General features: G+C 40.9%; 2 protein-coding genes across 3 annotated transcripts; one reads left to right on the top strand and one right to left on the bottom strand.

Annotated features, from left to right (window-relative positions):
- Positions 1 to 4595: 4595 nt before the first annotated feature.
- Positions 4596 to 13185, bottom strand: trim46a (tripartite motif containing 46a). The gene is made up of 12 exons (XM_086311721.1): positions 12944 to 13185; positions 11918 to 12176; positions 11295 to 11442; positions 10314 to 10512; positions 10089 to 10235; positions 9901 to 9996; positions 9252 to 9505; positions 9043 to 9164; positions 8616 to 8945; positions 7740 to 7969; positions 7556 to 7623; positions 4596 to 6305 (listed from the first exon to the last, which is right to left on the bottom strand). Exons 1-12 carry the CDS (start codon positions 13001 to 13003, stop codon positions 5858 to 5860), a joined length of 2361 nt encoding a protein of 786 aa, XP_086167847.1. The 5' UTR covers positions 13004 to 13185; the 3' UTR covers positions 4596 to 5857.
- Positions 13186 to 13681: 496 nt separating this feature from the next.
- LOC147319257 (transmembrane protein 107-like) lies at positions 13682 to 16585 on the top strand. Of its 2 annotated transcripts, none has more exons than XM_086309986.1 (5): positions 13682 to 14054; positions 15159 to 15226; positions 15304 to 15404; positions 15897 to 15993; positions 16121 to 16585. In XM_086309986.1, the coding sequence occupies exons 1-5, from the start codon at positions 13968 to 13970 to the stop codon at positions 16188 to 16190; spliced, it is 423 nt and encodes a 140-aa protein (XP_086166112.1). In that variant the 5' UTR covers positions 13682 to 13967; the 3' UTR covers positions 16191 to 16585. The 2 variants fall into 2 exon arrangements, with proteins under 2 accessions (XP_086166112.1, XP_086166111.1); XM_086309985.1 differs by lacking the exon at positions 15897 to 15993 and adding an exon at positions 15728 to 15824 and having other exon boundaries at positions 13683 to 14054; positions 16121 to 16570.
- The last annotated feature ends 218 nt before the right edge of the window (positions 16586 to 16803 follow it).

The following is a 16803-nucleotide window of genomic DNA, read 5'->3' as shown; positions in this document are numbered from 1 at the left end:
TTAACAGGGAGAACCTCCGGTGTGTCTTAAGGGTTTGAGTGTAGTTCGGCGTGTTCTGTCTCCCAGATTGTTTTTCTTCCTCCTTCTTCCTCCTCCTCCTCCTCCTCTCCCTCTTGCTTCTGTCGCCCTTCAAAATTTGAGCCGGGAGTGAAGTGATATGTGACAGCTAGTCATTAAGCTGTCAGAGGAGAGCCCATGGACCAAAACCCTGTCAGCATGGATGAACATACACATTTCACCTTTGATATAAATCATTTGTCAGGTATCCTCTTGTTTTACTGCCAGAACATATCTGAGACTCCCCAGCTGTGCTTGACAGCAGTGGACCCAACAACAGAGGCATTAGATGTCTTAGGCACAACATTTAATTTAAGTCGTTCCTTTGGTGGTTTTATAACTTATTTACGTGTTTTTATTTCTTTGTAAAACATGACTCATACTGTACACCGGATATGAAGAAACAGGTGAGATTTTCTGAAGAAAAACAAGCCGAGCAGGTGGTATAGAACATTTAATGACTTTTTAAAGAGGTAATGTTTTTTCCGGTCTAAAAATGACACACAGACGTAACTACTTGGAGAACCCGTGGGGCACTGGTCCTGTCTGAGCATGCCATCCCATTCTGGCATCCATCCAGAGTGCAGATGGATCACAGATTTGTGTGTCTGCGTGTGGTTTTGGTTCTGTTTTTGAATGGCAGCTGGAAAGTGGAATTGAATTTGATTACGTGCATGTGGAATTCTGTGCAGGGACACGCAAATGTGTCAAATCTACTGTGCCAGTTGTAATGTTGCCATATTTGGTTAAATTTTTCTGTTTTTTGAGGGGAAAAAAAGTTTCAACCAGTTGGAGCTTGCTGAGGTCCTCTGAGGGAGCTGAGGAAGAGTGTATATCTGCGTGGTTGCACGTACGATGTACGCGTCCACTGCGATGCGCAGAGATGCTGAAAAACGGGAGACACAGCTGTTCAGGGGATTTGGAGCCTGTGCTTTCATTAGCAAACATTTTTGTAGCTTCTTGCACTGTATGCACATTTGAAAGTTTTTCTGCATTTCATTGCATATGAAACTTATTCTGCATGGCAGCATTTTTAACAGTATTCCCAGTAAAACTGTAAACAGAAAATCTCAGGTGTGCATACCAGTTTAAGATTATTCCCTGTTATGAAACAACTATATTTACTTAGCTGATACTTTGTTTCATTATTTTTTTAGTTTGTGATATATCAAATATGTAAAGAAATCAAAATGCCTTTTAACCTGCAAGTGGCCAAGTCTGATCACTTTAAGGTGACCCCTGTCATACACATGTGTTGAGATATTTTTAAATCTAAGAATGTTTCCTACCATAAATTTACTTCTCGGAAAACTCTCCACAGGGCTTTGTTTTTTTTTAATTTAGCAGGAACTGTAAAGGTGTGGCAAAGACAGCGGAAAGTTGTGTGGCTTCATTTATGACCCGGAAATATCTGAATTGTTTTTATTTTTATTGTGAACACTGTAGGCTTGGATTTCTTTGTAATTTACTGGTATTTTTTCCATAATTAGGCACTGATTTTGACGGTTATATTTTCAGATATTTCAGTGTTTAGACTGTTGTAGATTTACACGGAACATATTTGTCTATATTTTGTTCTGATCAGGATCACGAGATGGGCAAGTTAGGATGAAACCCTGCACAATTATAATGACAAAAAATATCATGGAGTCACTAGTTCATCTATATTTTTAATGTCAAAATGACACTACTTCACTGTAATATAATTCACTCAAGCCTGCTGTGAGTTTCATCACATTTTGTCTATTATTGTCTATAGTTTTGCTGACACCAAATCTAAATACATATATATACAAAACACTTTTTGTCATTACAAAAATATGGAAACCTGTGATTAATTACATTGAAACATTTTAAAATGTCCTTTATAGATAAAGGAAACAGTCTAGCATAGTAATGTATACTTTATTGATCCCCGTGGTGGAATTGCTCTCTCTGCATTTGACCCATTCACTCAGGCAGCCACTAAGCAGGCGCACCGGGGAGCAGTGTGTAGGGATGGTACCTTGCTCAGGGGTACCTCAGAGTAGCCATTCGGTGGATTCGAAACCGACCTTCCGATCATGGGGTGACCACTCTACCTACTGAGCTATCCCTGCCCCTAGTATGATACACAAACAGGAATTTAATAAGAATTTTAGTCACTAACAATAGCTGGGCTAAGATGAGGGTTAGAATTCCTTGTTATCACTTAAGATTTCTTCTAAAAAGAAATCCAAGTTTTTAAGGTATAGGTGCATACTGCAGATGATTCATGATTACGTACTGATTCCACTGAAGTCACAAATCACAACAAATTTCTGTTGAGACACAGTTACGTGTTTACGTGCAGATACAGAGTTTTGTGATGCTGGGTTTTCTCTGGTAAACACGTTTACGCTAAACTCAGCCGTAGCTAAGAAATGGTGAAGCCACAGGGCAAACAGAGGCCTGCGGTGAGAAAAAACACCAGGAAACAAAAAGCAAGAACGTGTCTGTATAACGCTTCACTGGAAAACAGTGTGCTGTCAATGTGGATTTTTAGATTTGGGGAGGTTTTCTTTCTTTTTCTGTTGTGCCCAAAAAGAAGAAAAAGAAAGACGAGATAGATACGAGCAAGATTAATATTCTTCCAGGTCTAACACCATGAACACCACAAAGATTGGTTCAGATGAACCAAACAGAAGCTGAATGCTCCCATTACCTAACATTATCTGACATGTCATCACAGATTTGTGACCAGACATCTTGGCGTTGACACAGTGTGCACCTGTTGTGAACTTTTTTTTTTCCAAACAAAAAAGAGGACAATTGGACAATGCAATGTTGCCCCCTAATGCTGAATATTCCATACTGCAAGCTCCTGAAGTGGAAGAGCTTCAGCTCTGGTTTGATTGCAACAGCTCCCTGCTGATGTCAAAGGACAACGACAAATTCAGAGAAATTTTGAGATTGCGTAAGATGTATCTAAGTCATCTACCTTTCTGGAAAATATCTTTCTTTGATGACTACGCTGTTAAACAACAACCCACTCACCTTGTCCCGTCTAGTGTTAACATGCTATAATGCAAATGTTGAAATCTTTCTGCTGCTTTTAGTGTCAGATTTCCAAAGGTGTGTCTTGGCTGATTATATTTAAACCCTGTGGCACAAAACATCCACTTTATTCATTTAAGCAGCTCTGGCACACTTGCCCTTACACGCAATGGGGCATCACACGCTGAGAGGCGTTTTTTCCATGACATGCAAACAAATAGGGTTTGTTTTGGTAAGCCCTCTGAGACTACTGTTCTGCTGTCTGCAGTCAGTCAAAGTCTTTATTGTGTGCAGCAATTTAACCACTAGTTGTGTTTATGTTAATGTTGGGTATTGTATGAAAACATGTCAGTTGATGATGAAATGCTTTAATTTAAGGGAGTTCATTTTGGGGGGATTCAAATTTAAAAGACAAAATGTTAAGAAGCACTAAAGAAATTGTCATGCATATCTACTTGTGATTTCTTCAGTACAGAGAAACCTTTGTGTTCACATGTTGTGGTGCTCAAGGGCAGGGAAAAGAGATAATTTACTGATACATATACATATGTAATACTGTGAAAAACTCTTGAGCCACCCTTGATTTCTTCATATTTTGTTGAAGAAATCAAGGGTGGTTTGGGGCAATAGCTCCTCAGGCTGTAGAAAAGTCTTTTAAAGGTTTTCTTTGGACATTGGCTGCTTTTCCAATTATTTGCAGTCCAGCCTGTGTACCTGAACAATGTCAGATGATTTATTCTGTTTGTTTGTTTGATCATAAGTTATAGAACTTATGTCTACACACAGCAGACAATATAGAAAGTACCGATTTTAAATTAAGTCTTTGCTACGTAGCTAGTTGCAAAAACACTTCAGTTGTTCCCATTTCTTTAGCTGAATTTCTTTTAAGAAAAGAAAAAGGCAAAGACTCAGTTTTGGCAGGCATAAAATAGTATCTTTGTACCAACAGGGTTAAGTGCGAAGAGATGTTAGCTGAAAACCGTAAATATTTTGTATGCAGTGTGTTTTTTGGACAATTTGGATAAGTATAAGTAAGAAGTGGAAGGCCTAAAAACCATCTAGGTTAGATGAAAAGCATCTGAAAGTCATGTCCTGGGAGATGTATCTGGTCCTTTACTATTTATTGAAGTCTCATCAGAAATGGTTTCAGTGGAAGGGTGGCTGTTAAGAAGCAATTTACAAGGACGGGAAGGAAAGGCTGAGGTGTGCTGTATTACACAAGAACTGAAACAGGTCTGATGGAGTCATGAATCCAAATATGAAATCTTTGGTTCCAGTTGATGTCAGTATGCACGGATGAGGTCAGGGGAGCGGTGTATACGGTACTCGGTAAAACAAAGTGGAGGCTGTGTCATGGTTTTGGCTTCATTTCAGCCAGTGGCTGTTAGAATTACACAACGTCTGTTTTTACTGTATTCTTTCCATGTACATTTGCAGATGTTTCAATAGACTGTTGCACCCATTTCCCATTTTCCAAGAAAAATAAAAATAAACGAGGGATACCTGAAGACTTTTTCACAGTACTATATTTATTGTTTTCTCTTGACTTGATAGAAACATTCCGCCAGCAAGGCAAAGTCTAAATCAGGAGGACTCTGATTTCTGAGATGCTACAGTCTCGAGTCATTCAAGTGCTGTGCTGGAACATATGTACGGGGTATAGATGAGTTATTCAAGACAGGACAGGACAGGATACACACACATACATACCACAGAAAGGGTGAAAGTTACAGCCAGAGCTCCCACACCCACACATACCCACAAAAAAAATCATATCAAAATACAGTCAGAGCCTGTCATTTTGAAAATACTACAGTGTAAACTCTTTGCATTTAAATGATACATAACAGGAAATAAGTAACTTAGCTAATATTGTAGGTTTCAAAAGGTACAGGGAGGAAAAGTGAACTATAAAGTGTACTTCAGTTTGTCTCCTCAGTAATCCACTTCATTTACCTGATCATTAACACTTATGTGTAAATCACTCAAACACCATAAACACAAGACACAAACAAGCCATGAACATTTCCAACTTTTCAAAATGTGACACATTGAAATGTATTCACATGGTTATGTCAACCAGCATAACGAGAACAGTATTCCTTCAGAAGGTTTCTTTGATTTGTGTTATAATCACACACACAAAAAAATGTAGGCAACTGTGAGCATGTTTACGCAGCCAAAAAGCCACACGATTCTTTTGAAATGCAAAACAGTGACTATATAAAACCAAAACTGAAGCTTTTTATTCAACTACGGAAGAAAATTCACATTCTCTAATTTTGTTTTATATTCACATTGCTGGCGCTACATAAAAATTTAAGATAAAAAAAATTAGGCATACAGTACATCTGAGTTATTTTCACAAGGTGACAGTCAGTTATCTGCATATACGCAAGTTATGAATCTTAGTTACACCTGCATGCAGCTTATGCTATCCAATTATTCTGGGAAAAAATTAGCCAAAAGTAAAGGGAGAGCAGATTTTTTTTTTTGCGTTGCACACAGATTATTGAGGAGACCCTGTGAACAAAATTCTGCATAGTCTAAAACCACTTTGGCTACAGTGTCCTTAGTTGTAGCATTCCAAAGTAATTTTTTAATAAGAAAAAAAAAGAGCCAAAAGAGAAATGTGATCAATTCAGGCCAAGTGCAACTGTAAAAGAACATCAGATATTTATATTGATCACACTGAAGGGAAAACTAGAACTGTATTTAGCAGTCACAGTTCAGCCAGAGAGCATTTTCTGCCTGGGATCATTTCACAGACTCATCTCTGAGCTGTTTATTTACTTAGATTCGTTGCTCTTGTTTGGATGGTTACTCTCCGAGGTGGTGGCTCCTCAATGCTCCGGTTGGCCACGAGGTCCTGCAGCTGCAGGGCTCCGCCGCCGATGAAGCAAAATGCCGGACACACCGGAGCGGAGCAATCCACGTGTCCCTCCCATAGGATACGCAAAGAGTGGGCATCGTAGAAGGTGACTCGTCCTTTGTCGCAATCCAGACACACTCCTAGCCGAGGTGGCAAAGGAGCAGTGTGAGGGTGAGACATGCTACTGTGGCTGCTACTGTGGGAGTGCATTGCTCCATGGCTCTGGCTGTCACCCTGGCTCTGAGTTTGACTGTGTCCTTGAGGAAGCAGGATTTTGCCCATGCCCATAGTGAGGAAGCAGAATGGAGGGGAGTCCTGGCCATCTTCAGCCCCACTGTCATGGCCGCTGTCTGGGTCGCAGCTGGGAGGAAGAGGAGGTAAGAGCAAAACTTAGAGTAGACCTGATTCAGTTTCTTCTACTTAAAATGCTGTTTCCAGCAGTGGCCAACAGTAGTAATGTTATTCATGTGTTTACAAGCTATTATGTTGCCCCCAAGTGGTTAGAAATATATTTAATTTACTGGCATGGCTCCTATCCATCTGAATAAGAGGCATGTTACTGAATGGCAAATGAACTGGCTCTTATTTAGTGCTTTTAAAGTTACTTGAGTACATGTCTCATTCACCATTTCATAAAAACAGTCATTTCCATGTCTAAGTTATTTCAGTATGTTGCCCAAGGATACTGTAGCATGCACACTGAGCAGCCAGAGACTGAACCAACAAGTTTCTGATAATAGAAACTAATAGATGGCCGGCTCTACTACCTCAGCCACAACCAGCAAGCAGCTCAAAATATAGGTGACAGGACACTCCTATTTCTATCATGGATCTTAATGTCATGGTAATTTGAGGCTTTTAATGATTTTTCCAGCATTGAATAACTATACATACATGTACATACATGTTTAATGACTTCACATAACAAGAGTTGTGTGCATAAGTTTGAATGGGGAAGACCCAAACTGTCAAACTCAGATGAGAGGATATTGGTTAGCATGTTTGGGAACAACTCAGGAACCACAGAGGCTCGAGTCTGGTATGAACTGGAAACTGCTGGAACAGCAGCATCACTGTCCACGGCAAAAAAATAGTTTTACATCACCATGGAGGGTGCCAACTGAGAAAGACACCCCTGCTCCATAATCAACACCTTTAAACTCAATAGAAATTTGCAGCTGGCCACATTGACAAGCCTCCTGAGGAAAACTGTCAAGCATGGTGGCAGCATCATGCTCTGGGGCTTTTTTGCTAGCAGTGGTACTGGAATAATGCACAAAGTTAATGAGATAATGACGGACAGGGACTACCTCCAAATTCTTCAACTTCACCTCAAATCAACAGCTTTATGGTTTAAATTTGGACACAGCTTTGTGCTCCAACAGCAAAGTAATCCCAAACATACATCTAAACTGGTTGTGGAATTCAAAAAGCAGCCTAATATTAAGCTTTTAGAACGGCCTTCCCAAAGCCCTGACCTCAACACTATGCTTAAAAGCTGGGTACATGCCAGGAAACCAATCAGTTTAAATAAACTCAAACACAACCCTGACAAGGACAAGCAGAAGACGATGTATGTATGGATAGTTGAAAAGGGTAAGGTTTAGTTACCGAGGGCTGGCCATGTCCTGAGGGAGATGGAACCACTCTTGTAGCTTAGCCTCCTGCCCAACTCCTATCTGCAAATGAGAGGAGCAAAAAGAAAGAAGCTTTGGTCACATCCATTGTGAGTCTGCATGTAAAAGATTTTTTAAAAAGCTTCCTTCACAACATGATCGACAACACTTTCTCTTACCTTTACCAGGTAGGAACTAGGCTCTACAGAGCATGCCCAGTAGTGTTTGCCTTGAGTGACAGCCAAGTCTGCCACCAGTAAGTCAGAGGTCAAGTGGCAAGATGTTAGTGTGCGATCGGCAGCCTGCAGAAGGGAGAGGCCTGGCACACTGCGGGCGTAGGTTTGGCCTTTACCCAGTGCCAACCGGTCTGCATGCAAGCCCCAGCGAGAGTCTAGAGAAAAACTCAAGACTGGTAGGAAGGATAAAGAAGGAGAGAGATGACAAGAAAGGAAAGGAATCAGAAAGAAGGAAAGGTTAGATCCTGCAGCTCAGGCATAGAAAATGAAAAAGGGGCTAAGAGGAGCATGAGACAAACACATAAAGAACAAATGAAAAGAAAACTTTGTTTTCAAGATGAATAGTAAGAAACGGCTTTACAACAAAAACATGAAAAACAATAAAGGTAAAGAGTAAAATTTGATTTGTACATATACCTTTTCAAATATGTTTATAATGACAAATACTTTTGAATTTAATATTATTTAGAATAATACCAAAAAGGAACAATGGACAAAATGTACGAACACAAATGATTTTGGAAAGTGCAGAAAAACAGACCTGTGGCATATAAGACAGAAGCAGATTTAGTATGACTGGGATGGCACTGGAATGCAGAGCAAATAAAGGAAGGCTTTTGCAGAAACTAAAACAATGGGAATGGAGGAAATCAAGGGATGGAGAGAAAAGAAACAAAGATTAGTCAATTGGCTGAAAATGAGTACTGGCAATATGAATACTGGGGGGAAAAAACAGCTTTTGTTAATCTTAGAATTTAATTAAAAGAGTGGCGAGATGAAGACTTTTTGTACTGAAACAACTGTGTGTACACATCCTACCAGGTGCCGGTGGAGTGTGGAGGTAAACCTCTTCGCTGTACTCTCCAAAGCCAGCCTTGTTGCACCCTCTCACTCTCAGCACATACACGCTGTCCATCTGCAGTCGAGCGACCACAGCACTAGTACCCTTCACTTCATCGATGCGCAGCCAAGCTGTGGCCGAATTAGGGGATCTGATGCCACCCCACGTGGCCGCAGCTCCTCCTGCTCGCCTCTGGTATTCAACAGAAAAGTGCCATGCTGGAACTGAGTCCTGAGGGAGCCGCCAGCATAAAAAAAGCTGGTCGTAAGCTAACGTCTTCTGAGTGTCAATGACTGGAGCCAGTGGAGCTGTGGAGAAAAATTGCAAAGATACGGAGATTAAACTATTCATTTTTAACTCTTTAACATACCATGTATTGCAGGAACAAAGAAGCTGACAACCCACCTTGTATAAAGTCCAAATTGTTTATGATCTTAATCTCTTTGGATGCATCCAGGTGAAAGTGTCTGAAGGAGGGCTCGGCAGCAAGAGAGAAACACTGGAGATTTTCTATAGCCTTCACCAGCCTGGAGAAATAAGATAATAAAAGGAATTTAAGAAAATTCAAATAAAGGTAACAAATCGAACTGAATGAAAACGGCTGAATCTCTTACCTGTTGTGTGTTATTCTCGCAGCCTGCACAAAGCAGGGTGCATCCGTCTCTTTCAGCAGCTCTTGAGTGTAGGCCATTAGACCGGCCTGCTCCAGCAGGCCTTGCTTCTCAAAGACCTGAGAGGACAGGGCCTCCTCCTTTCTGCTGCGGGATCCCTCCAAGGCCAAGGTCAAAGACCCCTGGCGCTCAGCTACAGCCGCTCCCAGCTCATGGATACAGTGAGTCAAGTGCTGTAGAGCCACTGCACTGTTGGCCTGCAGAAAGAGAGAGGATGCAAAAACAGCTGGAAAAAATGAAGATTGGAGATACTGTTGCTATTCAGGGAAAAATCACGATGCTTTTAGAATGGCATTTACACATTGTGTTGCAATTGTAGTTAAAAGAAAGTGGTCAGTTAAACTGAAGTCCATTCATACTTTACTGAAGCATCACAGTTCCTCTAAATTCGGTGAAATAATTACATTTTTTTGCTGAGAAACTCAGGAGAAAGCTGCAGGTAAGATCTGGACAGTATTGATATCCCAATGACATATTTTCTGCTAAAAATGTAAAATGAACCCCCAAAATACTGCATTTGAAGCCCTAGCAAATACTGTTGCACCTGTACAAAGATCAAAAGCTACTTTAACAAAGCAGAGGAGAAGCACACCTCCATGTGTTTGATGGCAGCCTCCAGTTGAGTGATCTGACTCTGTATTGTCTCCTGGTTTGCCAAAATGAAGTTGACTTCCTTGGTAATCTTGTCCTGGAAAACCAAATAGAAAGCTAACACTGCTATGCTGCAATCACCAGGGCTGTAGCACAGTAAAAACATATTACCACCACCCTCAAAATCACCTTGAGTGCCTGGTAGGCTTGTGCTATAGGCAAAACCTTGTGCCCATGATGGATACGGCGTAGCTTACAAAGTGGACACAGCAGCCTCTGGCAGGTACGGCAGTACCACTGCAGTCTCTCCTGCTCATGCTCTGTGCATGTTAAAACCTATAACACAAAGGTGGGTTAATGTACTGGAAGAGATGCAACTTTGTATCATGTGCGGAGATAAAAACAGAGACCAACCTTTGGCCTAAAGTTGTTGGTAGGTAGAATGTGTTCATGCTGAGCTCGAGGCGTTCCCCACGGGTGGTAGAGCTTGAAACACTCGTTGCAAAAGTTGGACTTGCAGTCAGCGCAGCCCTTGGTAGCCTCCAGAGACTGGGGAGGCTTACAGAAACTGCACGTGATGGCTACGCTGCCCAGACTTACTGTGTGCCTGTACCTAAAGGACAGACATGTGTACATGGAGATAAGGGCAAGGCTGTGATAATTCTGCAGCGGCAAAGAAAGAAAGCAACAAAAAAAATAAATGGGAATAATGAGCTCATCTGACTGTGGCCTGCTTTTTTCAGTAGTTAAGAAGGCAACTCTTCAACTGCCTGACCTGGATACATCACCAGCAGCTGCCTTGTTATTGCATCCTGCACAGTAAAACATGCACCGTCACACTTTCCCGACCAATTGCAGTGATTCTAGGGGAGGAAGCAGCGGCACCCAACAAACTGCTGCGTGTGAAAGTGTCTCTCCCTGTCTCACTGCTTCAGAAGCAGCTCCTCTCACTTTGATCTCCTTTGTTTGAGCTGATAAGGGGTGGGGGAATTAAAAAGCCAGAGGAGTGTTTCAGTCCAAATAAAAATGAACAGTTTAACCAATGCTGCACTGCATTTTTACAGCTGCCCCTGCACTTTGCTCTCAGCCTTGGATCAAGAGTAAAGGAAAAAGATCATTATTGCAACTCCTTCCAGCAAATGATTTCCTGTCTCATTTATAAAGCAGCACTGGCCTCACTCTTCATTCGCTGCCTTTACACATTGCCTGCATGACTGGTTAGAGTGCTTTTCCAAAACTATTACAGCTCTTATAATGCGACATTCCCACTGGATAAAATAAAGCCAGGTGACATGCATGGGGGAGCTAAAAGGTGTCTGCTCTTTCTCTGCCTGACCTGAGGTTGTGATGCTACAGCACTTATATGATATTCATGGGGTTGGTGCATATACATACCTCTCCACAATGCGCTCCAGGGTGAGGTTGCGAAGGCAGTCTGTCAGGCCTTTCTCCCCGAGCTCTATATCCTGCTGACAGGAAGGACAGGGAAACAGCATGGGGGGATGGGTCTCCTTCCGCCGTCGCCCTGGGTATGTCCCACACACTGGGAGAGTGATGCAGGTGTGGGGATAAAAAGGAAAGAAACACAGACACAGAAGAATAAAAAGCAAGGTTTTTAGAGATAGTTTATGAGGAATTTAACAAAGGCGGACTAGTGAGAAAAGGAAGGAAGCAAAACTCTAATTTGCCTCCACATTTGTGCAGATCATCATGAAAAATAAACTTCTCGAGGAAAAACTATTTGCTTACATAGACACCTTGGCGACACACCTGCTCGGCAGATGCTTACTGCCTTTCGTGTCTCCTTGAGGTAAGGACTCTCGGACTCTATCTTCTTGCTCTACACACACTTAAATAAGTCATTAGATGAATCCATAAAGCTCTGGATGTGCGGCAGGATGCTGATGTGTCTGTTAAATCATCTATGACAGTCTGAGAGGACAGTGACATCATGCTACGTCAACATCATCCTTGTTCATTTGAATGCCAAACACACACACACAAACCATTTCCTTTACCTGTTCTAAGGACCCGCTCCAGGCGATCAGGCGTCCTGGGAGCAGGTCTGCGTGTCTGTCGTGGGGATCGGGTGTTGGGTGTGGAGGATGGTGAGTAAGGCTCTGGAGGGAGATCTGGAGGAGGATAGCCTCTTTGTACCAACACCTCAGCTGCACAAAGCAGACACACACTGTGCTGGCAGGGCAGGATGATGGGCTGCTTCACCATCTCATCACACACTGGGCAAAGCAGCTCCTGTTCCATGCTCTTCATGTTGGACTGGAGAGGAGGACGAAAGAGGCTGAAGACTAAATAACAGCTGAATCACTAGAATAAATAAGGAATCGGCTGCTCTATACATTCTGTGTCTTGTGATATAATGTATAGTCAATGTGTAGGAGGCTGGCATTGAATATACAGAGAGCAGAGAAGGCCAACGTGGATGAATAAATAGCTTTCCCCTGAATACTCATCTAGCTTTACCTGTACCCTGTAAAAAAAACTTAGATGCACTTTACACAACTCAGAGAAGTACAAAGCAGTGAGATTTTTAAATCTGTAAAATGAAAATGCATTTTTCTGCTCATTCTGTCCACCAGCATCAGTTTTACTGGTTCTGGAGGCCCCTTTCTATTGCTGCAGCTACTTAAACGCAGCATCCCGTTTCTATGACAACGTGCATCTTCCCATCATGTGCATCACGAGTATTTTAACCTACTACTCGCCAACATATTTAATTGGTTTTAATGCTCAAACACTTATTTGATCTACTAGAACTTTTTGTTTACTTAATTAATGCATTTGTAGTCACAGTGGCCCCGTTTTACGTTTCCAGCCACAGTGCTAGAGCATTGCCATTTCTCGTTGATTCAAGATGCAAAAAAATACCTTCCAAAGGAAGAAATGCCACACATTCCTTCATCATCAGCGCACATATGTGCAATATGGAAAAGATCCACAGGTAAATGCACAGGTGGTAAACAGATCGCTTTTAAAAAGAGCACACATGGTTAAAAAATGGCTAATAAAATGAGCGTCACACTTACACTGATGCGAACCAGCGCGTCCATGATAGATGTAAAGGTTTGTAAGTCCGCTTCTGCCATACTCCTTCGATGCAAATGACTCTGCGATACAATAACGGATCGCCTTTTTTTTCGTCTGGAGAAAGGCTGAGCAGGGTTACCGTACCGAGGTATGGCAAGCCCGGGCCTCGACCTGATGTAGCCGTGCTAGAGGTGTGTTTTTTCACACACGCCGATTCAGTGCCGTCTGTCTCAAAGCAACGAGTCCACTCCACGTAGCAATCAGATGGGAGGAGGGGGGGGGGATTTGTACTGGTTTAGGCTACAGCTGCCACAGTCGCATTGCTCAAAGACCGATTAATACAATTAGAATGGAACTTGGCACTATTATATTCGAGCTAGATTTATTTTATTTTAATGTATGACAAACCTTCAAATAAAAATGTCCGATTACATATTAACATTTATACAATTACAGCATTTTATAGGGTTTTTCACGCATGGCATTGTGGATGTGTGTCTAAAACAGCTTAAAACAATTTGCAGTTCAGTTTTTCGAAATAAACCTCCAGCTCCTTGAACGTGCAGCTCCTCCGTAGTATTTATATGTTGATACATATGCTGGTGGCAGTTTTTCGTTTTGCCATTAGATGGCAATGTTTTGTTTTTTCAAGCACACACACACATACACGAGTTCTTAAATTGTTGTTCCATGTCCGGAACCTTTGTATGTTGCTTTTTCATGCGGTGGGTCAGTAATACTGGATGCACCCGTTCGCTGGTTGTTGTAGCAACCAGAGCATCCGCCTTTCGTGTAATAATCACAGCAAGGGGAAATCGGATGAATTAGTTCGTATTTTATATGGAATACGAGTTAAATGAGTGACATGGGCGAATGTGTTTATGCTGCAGTTATCTTATTTGTACTTTTTGCTATCTTATAGTAGCTACTAGGCGCATTTGAATTGCCGAAAAGCTGCATTTCCCGTCCAGCACTAATACCGTAGTTTTTCTGAATTGTTGTCTAGCTACACTTTATTCAAGCATGTCGTCGGTCAGTAGCCTTGTCCCCGCACGATTTCTCACCATCATAGCTCACCTCGTCATCGTGATCACAATCTTTTGGTCGAGGGTAAGTAAGCAAGCATGGCAAACATTTTTTTGTATTCTGTGATAACTTGTTGTAAATATCCATGAACACAATAAAGGGTGACGATAATCTGCAGATACTGGCACTGAAGCTCGACAGGAAAATTAAAAAACAAACAACAACAACAAAAACTAAAATAAATTTTAAAATGTCAACATGTGAGAGACCTCAGAGTTTACCACTTAAAAAGAAGAAGACATAATTCATTTCTCCCAATGCGCTAAAGAAGAAAGAAATTGCCAAGGTAGAAAGTAATTCAAATTCAGATTCAAATCTGGACTTACAAGATGTACGAAACAAAAAGAAAAATAAATGAATATGAATAATCTTTGTCAGGTGATGAAGTCAGGAAAAATAAATAAATAAAATAGAAATAAATAAATAAAAAACAAGAACTGGAGCAGCTGCATGGCATCAGGAAGCCAAAGATTTTGATGTCCACCAGAAACAATATGATAGAGTCCAAAAGAGAAACTGTGGTACTTATAACTCAAGGACTAGCATGAGGGTGATGTAGGAAATGTATGAGGACAGTGAGACATGAGGTGTGTGTGGTAGGTGTGACAGGTTGAAGGTGAGGGTGTGATTACATTAGAGGTCTGCTCTGAGCCCCTTCTTGTATCCAGTGGTGATAAACAGGCTGGCCGATGAGATCAGGTATGAGTCTTCGTGGATTATGATGTATGCAGACAACATTGTGATATGTAGTTAGAGTAAGGATCAGGTGGAGAAGTGGAGCTATGATCCAGGGAGAAGAGGAACACACGTGTGTGAATAAGAGGTGGGCAGATGTAACAGTGATGCTGCAAGGGTGTAGCAGTCGAGGTGGATAAATTTAAATACCTGGGTTTAGGAATGAGTAGATGAGAGACGACTCAGGATTAGAGATAAAGTCAGAGAAGCGAGGCTGACAGGGTTTGGACATGTGCAGAGAAGAAATAGTGGATAAATTGGACAAAGGATGTTGAAAATGGAGCGAGTCAGGAGGAAGTTGTCCATCACAACAGAAGCATTGGAGTTGACACTGCTTCTTTTTCCTCATGTCTTAAGAAGTAATTACACCAATTTGTAACTTTTACTTTACAGGAAAATAATGTGAAAGCTTGTTTGCCTTTGGATTTCACACAGGAGCAGTATGACACTGAGGACAGACAGTAAGTAAATATTTTAAACACATTTGACACATTTGTGTACACATCTTCCAATCTATTATATGTATTCTCTGTTTCAGGTTGGTGGTGGCATTATCAGTGACTCTCGGTCTGTTTGCTATAGAGCTGGCTGGTTTCTTTTCAGGAGTGTCCATGTTCAACTGTAGCCAAAGCCTCCTTTGTATCCTTTTCACTCACATTTTACACTCTTATTTATCGTTTGTGTTTTGATTCCAAATGGTTACATTTATTACTTATTATGCATATATATTCCACATCCTCTGTTAGGACTATTTGTGACTGGCTGTCCAAAAACATGCAAATACACCAAATAAATATAAAGCTTGCAGTTGTAACTGAGATGATATGTAACGCCAAGGCAAACAGATAGATGTATGGTAGTAACTGAGTAACAACTGCAATGATGTTAGTGTAAGAAAAGCAATAATTTCAAAAGTGCTTGTGATCAGTTACACTTCCATGACTATCTTTTACCTGGTATAGCAACAGGAGTCCATGCCAGTGCCTCAGTGGCTCTGCTTTTCTTTCTATTTGAGCAGTGGGAGTGTCACATCTACTGGTGGATCCTCGCCATCTGCAGGTTGGTGTATAAGCTTGCTCAATGTTGTTGTATTTTTCCAAAGTTCTTTTCCCTGACTCACGTTTCAACCAGCACTGGCTGCCCACTGCAGCGGATCAGTGTCTTTGTCTTTTTTTGTGTTTGAAAAGTGGGAATGCTGGACTTACTGGGTTATTTTTGCCACCTGCAGGTTGGTTTGTATGCATGTTGATGTGAATATTAGTATTTATGTCTCTAGTTCAAAGTGACATAGCCTCTTTTAAGCATTAGAAGCAGAAGTATAACCTACATTGGTGTCTCTCTGGCTCTTCCTTTAGTGTTCTACCGGCTTTAGTGGAGATTCTTCTGTTCATAGCCGTTTTTGGACTGAAGAAGAAGCCTTTATGAAGGAAAGTCCGGATGTACGATGGTACAAACCGAGATTGGATGTAGACATCTGTCAGTTTGTTAGCAGATATACTGTAGCTACAGAAAAAGAGTGGATACCAGACATATATCAGTACAAAACACCAACAGTAAGGAATGCATAAAACACACTTTTAAAATGTTTTTTAATCTATTTTTATATCATTTGAATAAAGTTGATGCAGCATACGTTTTTACCTTATGTCTATTTTTTGTATGTTGGAACTGGAGTGTTTTGTTTATATAGTGTGTTTGTAGTGTCAGTTACTCTGTAAAAGTAAATAAAGCTTGTAATTATTTTGTTGCTTTGGTTGTGTGTGTGTTCAAATTATTTCTTGTTCTAGTGCATCTACTGCAAAGTGTTTCTTGGTAAATACATTTAAGTTGTAATTTCTGTTGAAATAAATTGAAATTGAGTTAAATTATTTAATGCTAGCATAATTACACACTTGTTCTGAACTGTACCATGAAGTTCTACTTTTAGAAGTCCACAAAACATATAAACATAATGTATATAACGTACGTGTGTGTGTTTGTGTGTATTTAGACGATAGAAATGTAATTGTAATGCAAACACATAATTGTGTTTTATAAA

This window comes from Aulonocara sp. 'chitande type north' Nkhata Bay, linkage group LG11 (assembly GCF_057382095.1).
Source record: "Aulonocara sp. 'chitande type north' Nkhata Bay isolate Kocher_YH1m ecotype deep benthic linkage group LG11, A_spYH_male_GT1.1, whole genome shotgun sequence".
NCBI classification, from domain to species: domain Eukaryota; kingdom Metazoa; phylum Chordata; class Actinopteri; order Cichliformes; family Cichlidae; genus Aulonocara; species Aulonocara sp. 'chitande type north' Nkhata Bay.
The sequence above is the reverse complement of the archived record's forward strand: the minus strand, read 5'-3'. Positions and strand labels throughout refer to the sequence as shown.

Coding starts and splice junctions, on each gene's coding strand:
- trim46a (XM_086311721.1), bottom strand. CDS start 13,003: ATGGCAGAAGCGGACTTACAAACCTTTACATCTATCATGGACGCGCTG. Junction 11,443..11,917: donor GGAGCGGGTCCTTAGAACAG/GTAAAGGAAATG, acceptor TCACTCTCCCAG/TGTGTGGGACATACCCAGGG. Junction 8,946..9,042: donor CAATTTGGACTTTATACAAG/GTGGGTTGTCAG, acceptor TTTTCTCCACAG/CTCCACTGGCTCCAGTCATT.
- LOC147319257 (XM_086309986.1), top strand. CDS start 13,968: ATGTCGTCGGTCAGTAGCCTTGTCCCCGCACGATTTCTCACCATCATA. Junction 15,227..15,303: donor TATGACACTGAGGACAGACA/GTAAGTAAATAT, acceptor TCTCTGTTTCAG/GTTGGTGGTGGCATTATCAG. Junction 15,994..16,120: donor GTTATTTTTGCCACCTGCAG/GTTGGTTTGTAT, acceptor CTCTTCCTTTAG/TGTTCTACCGGCTTTAGTGG.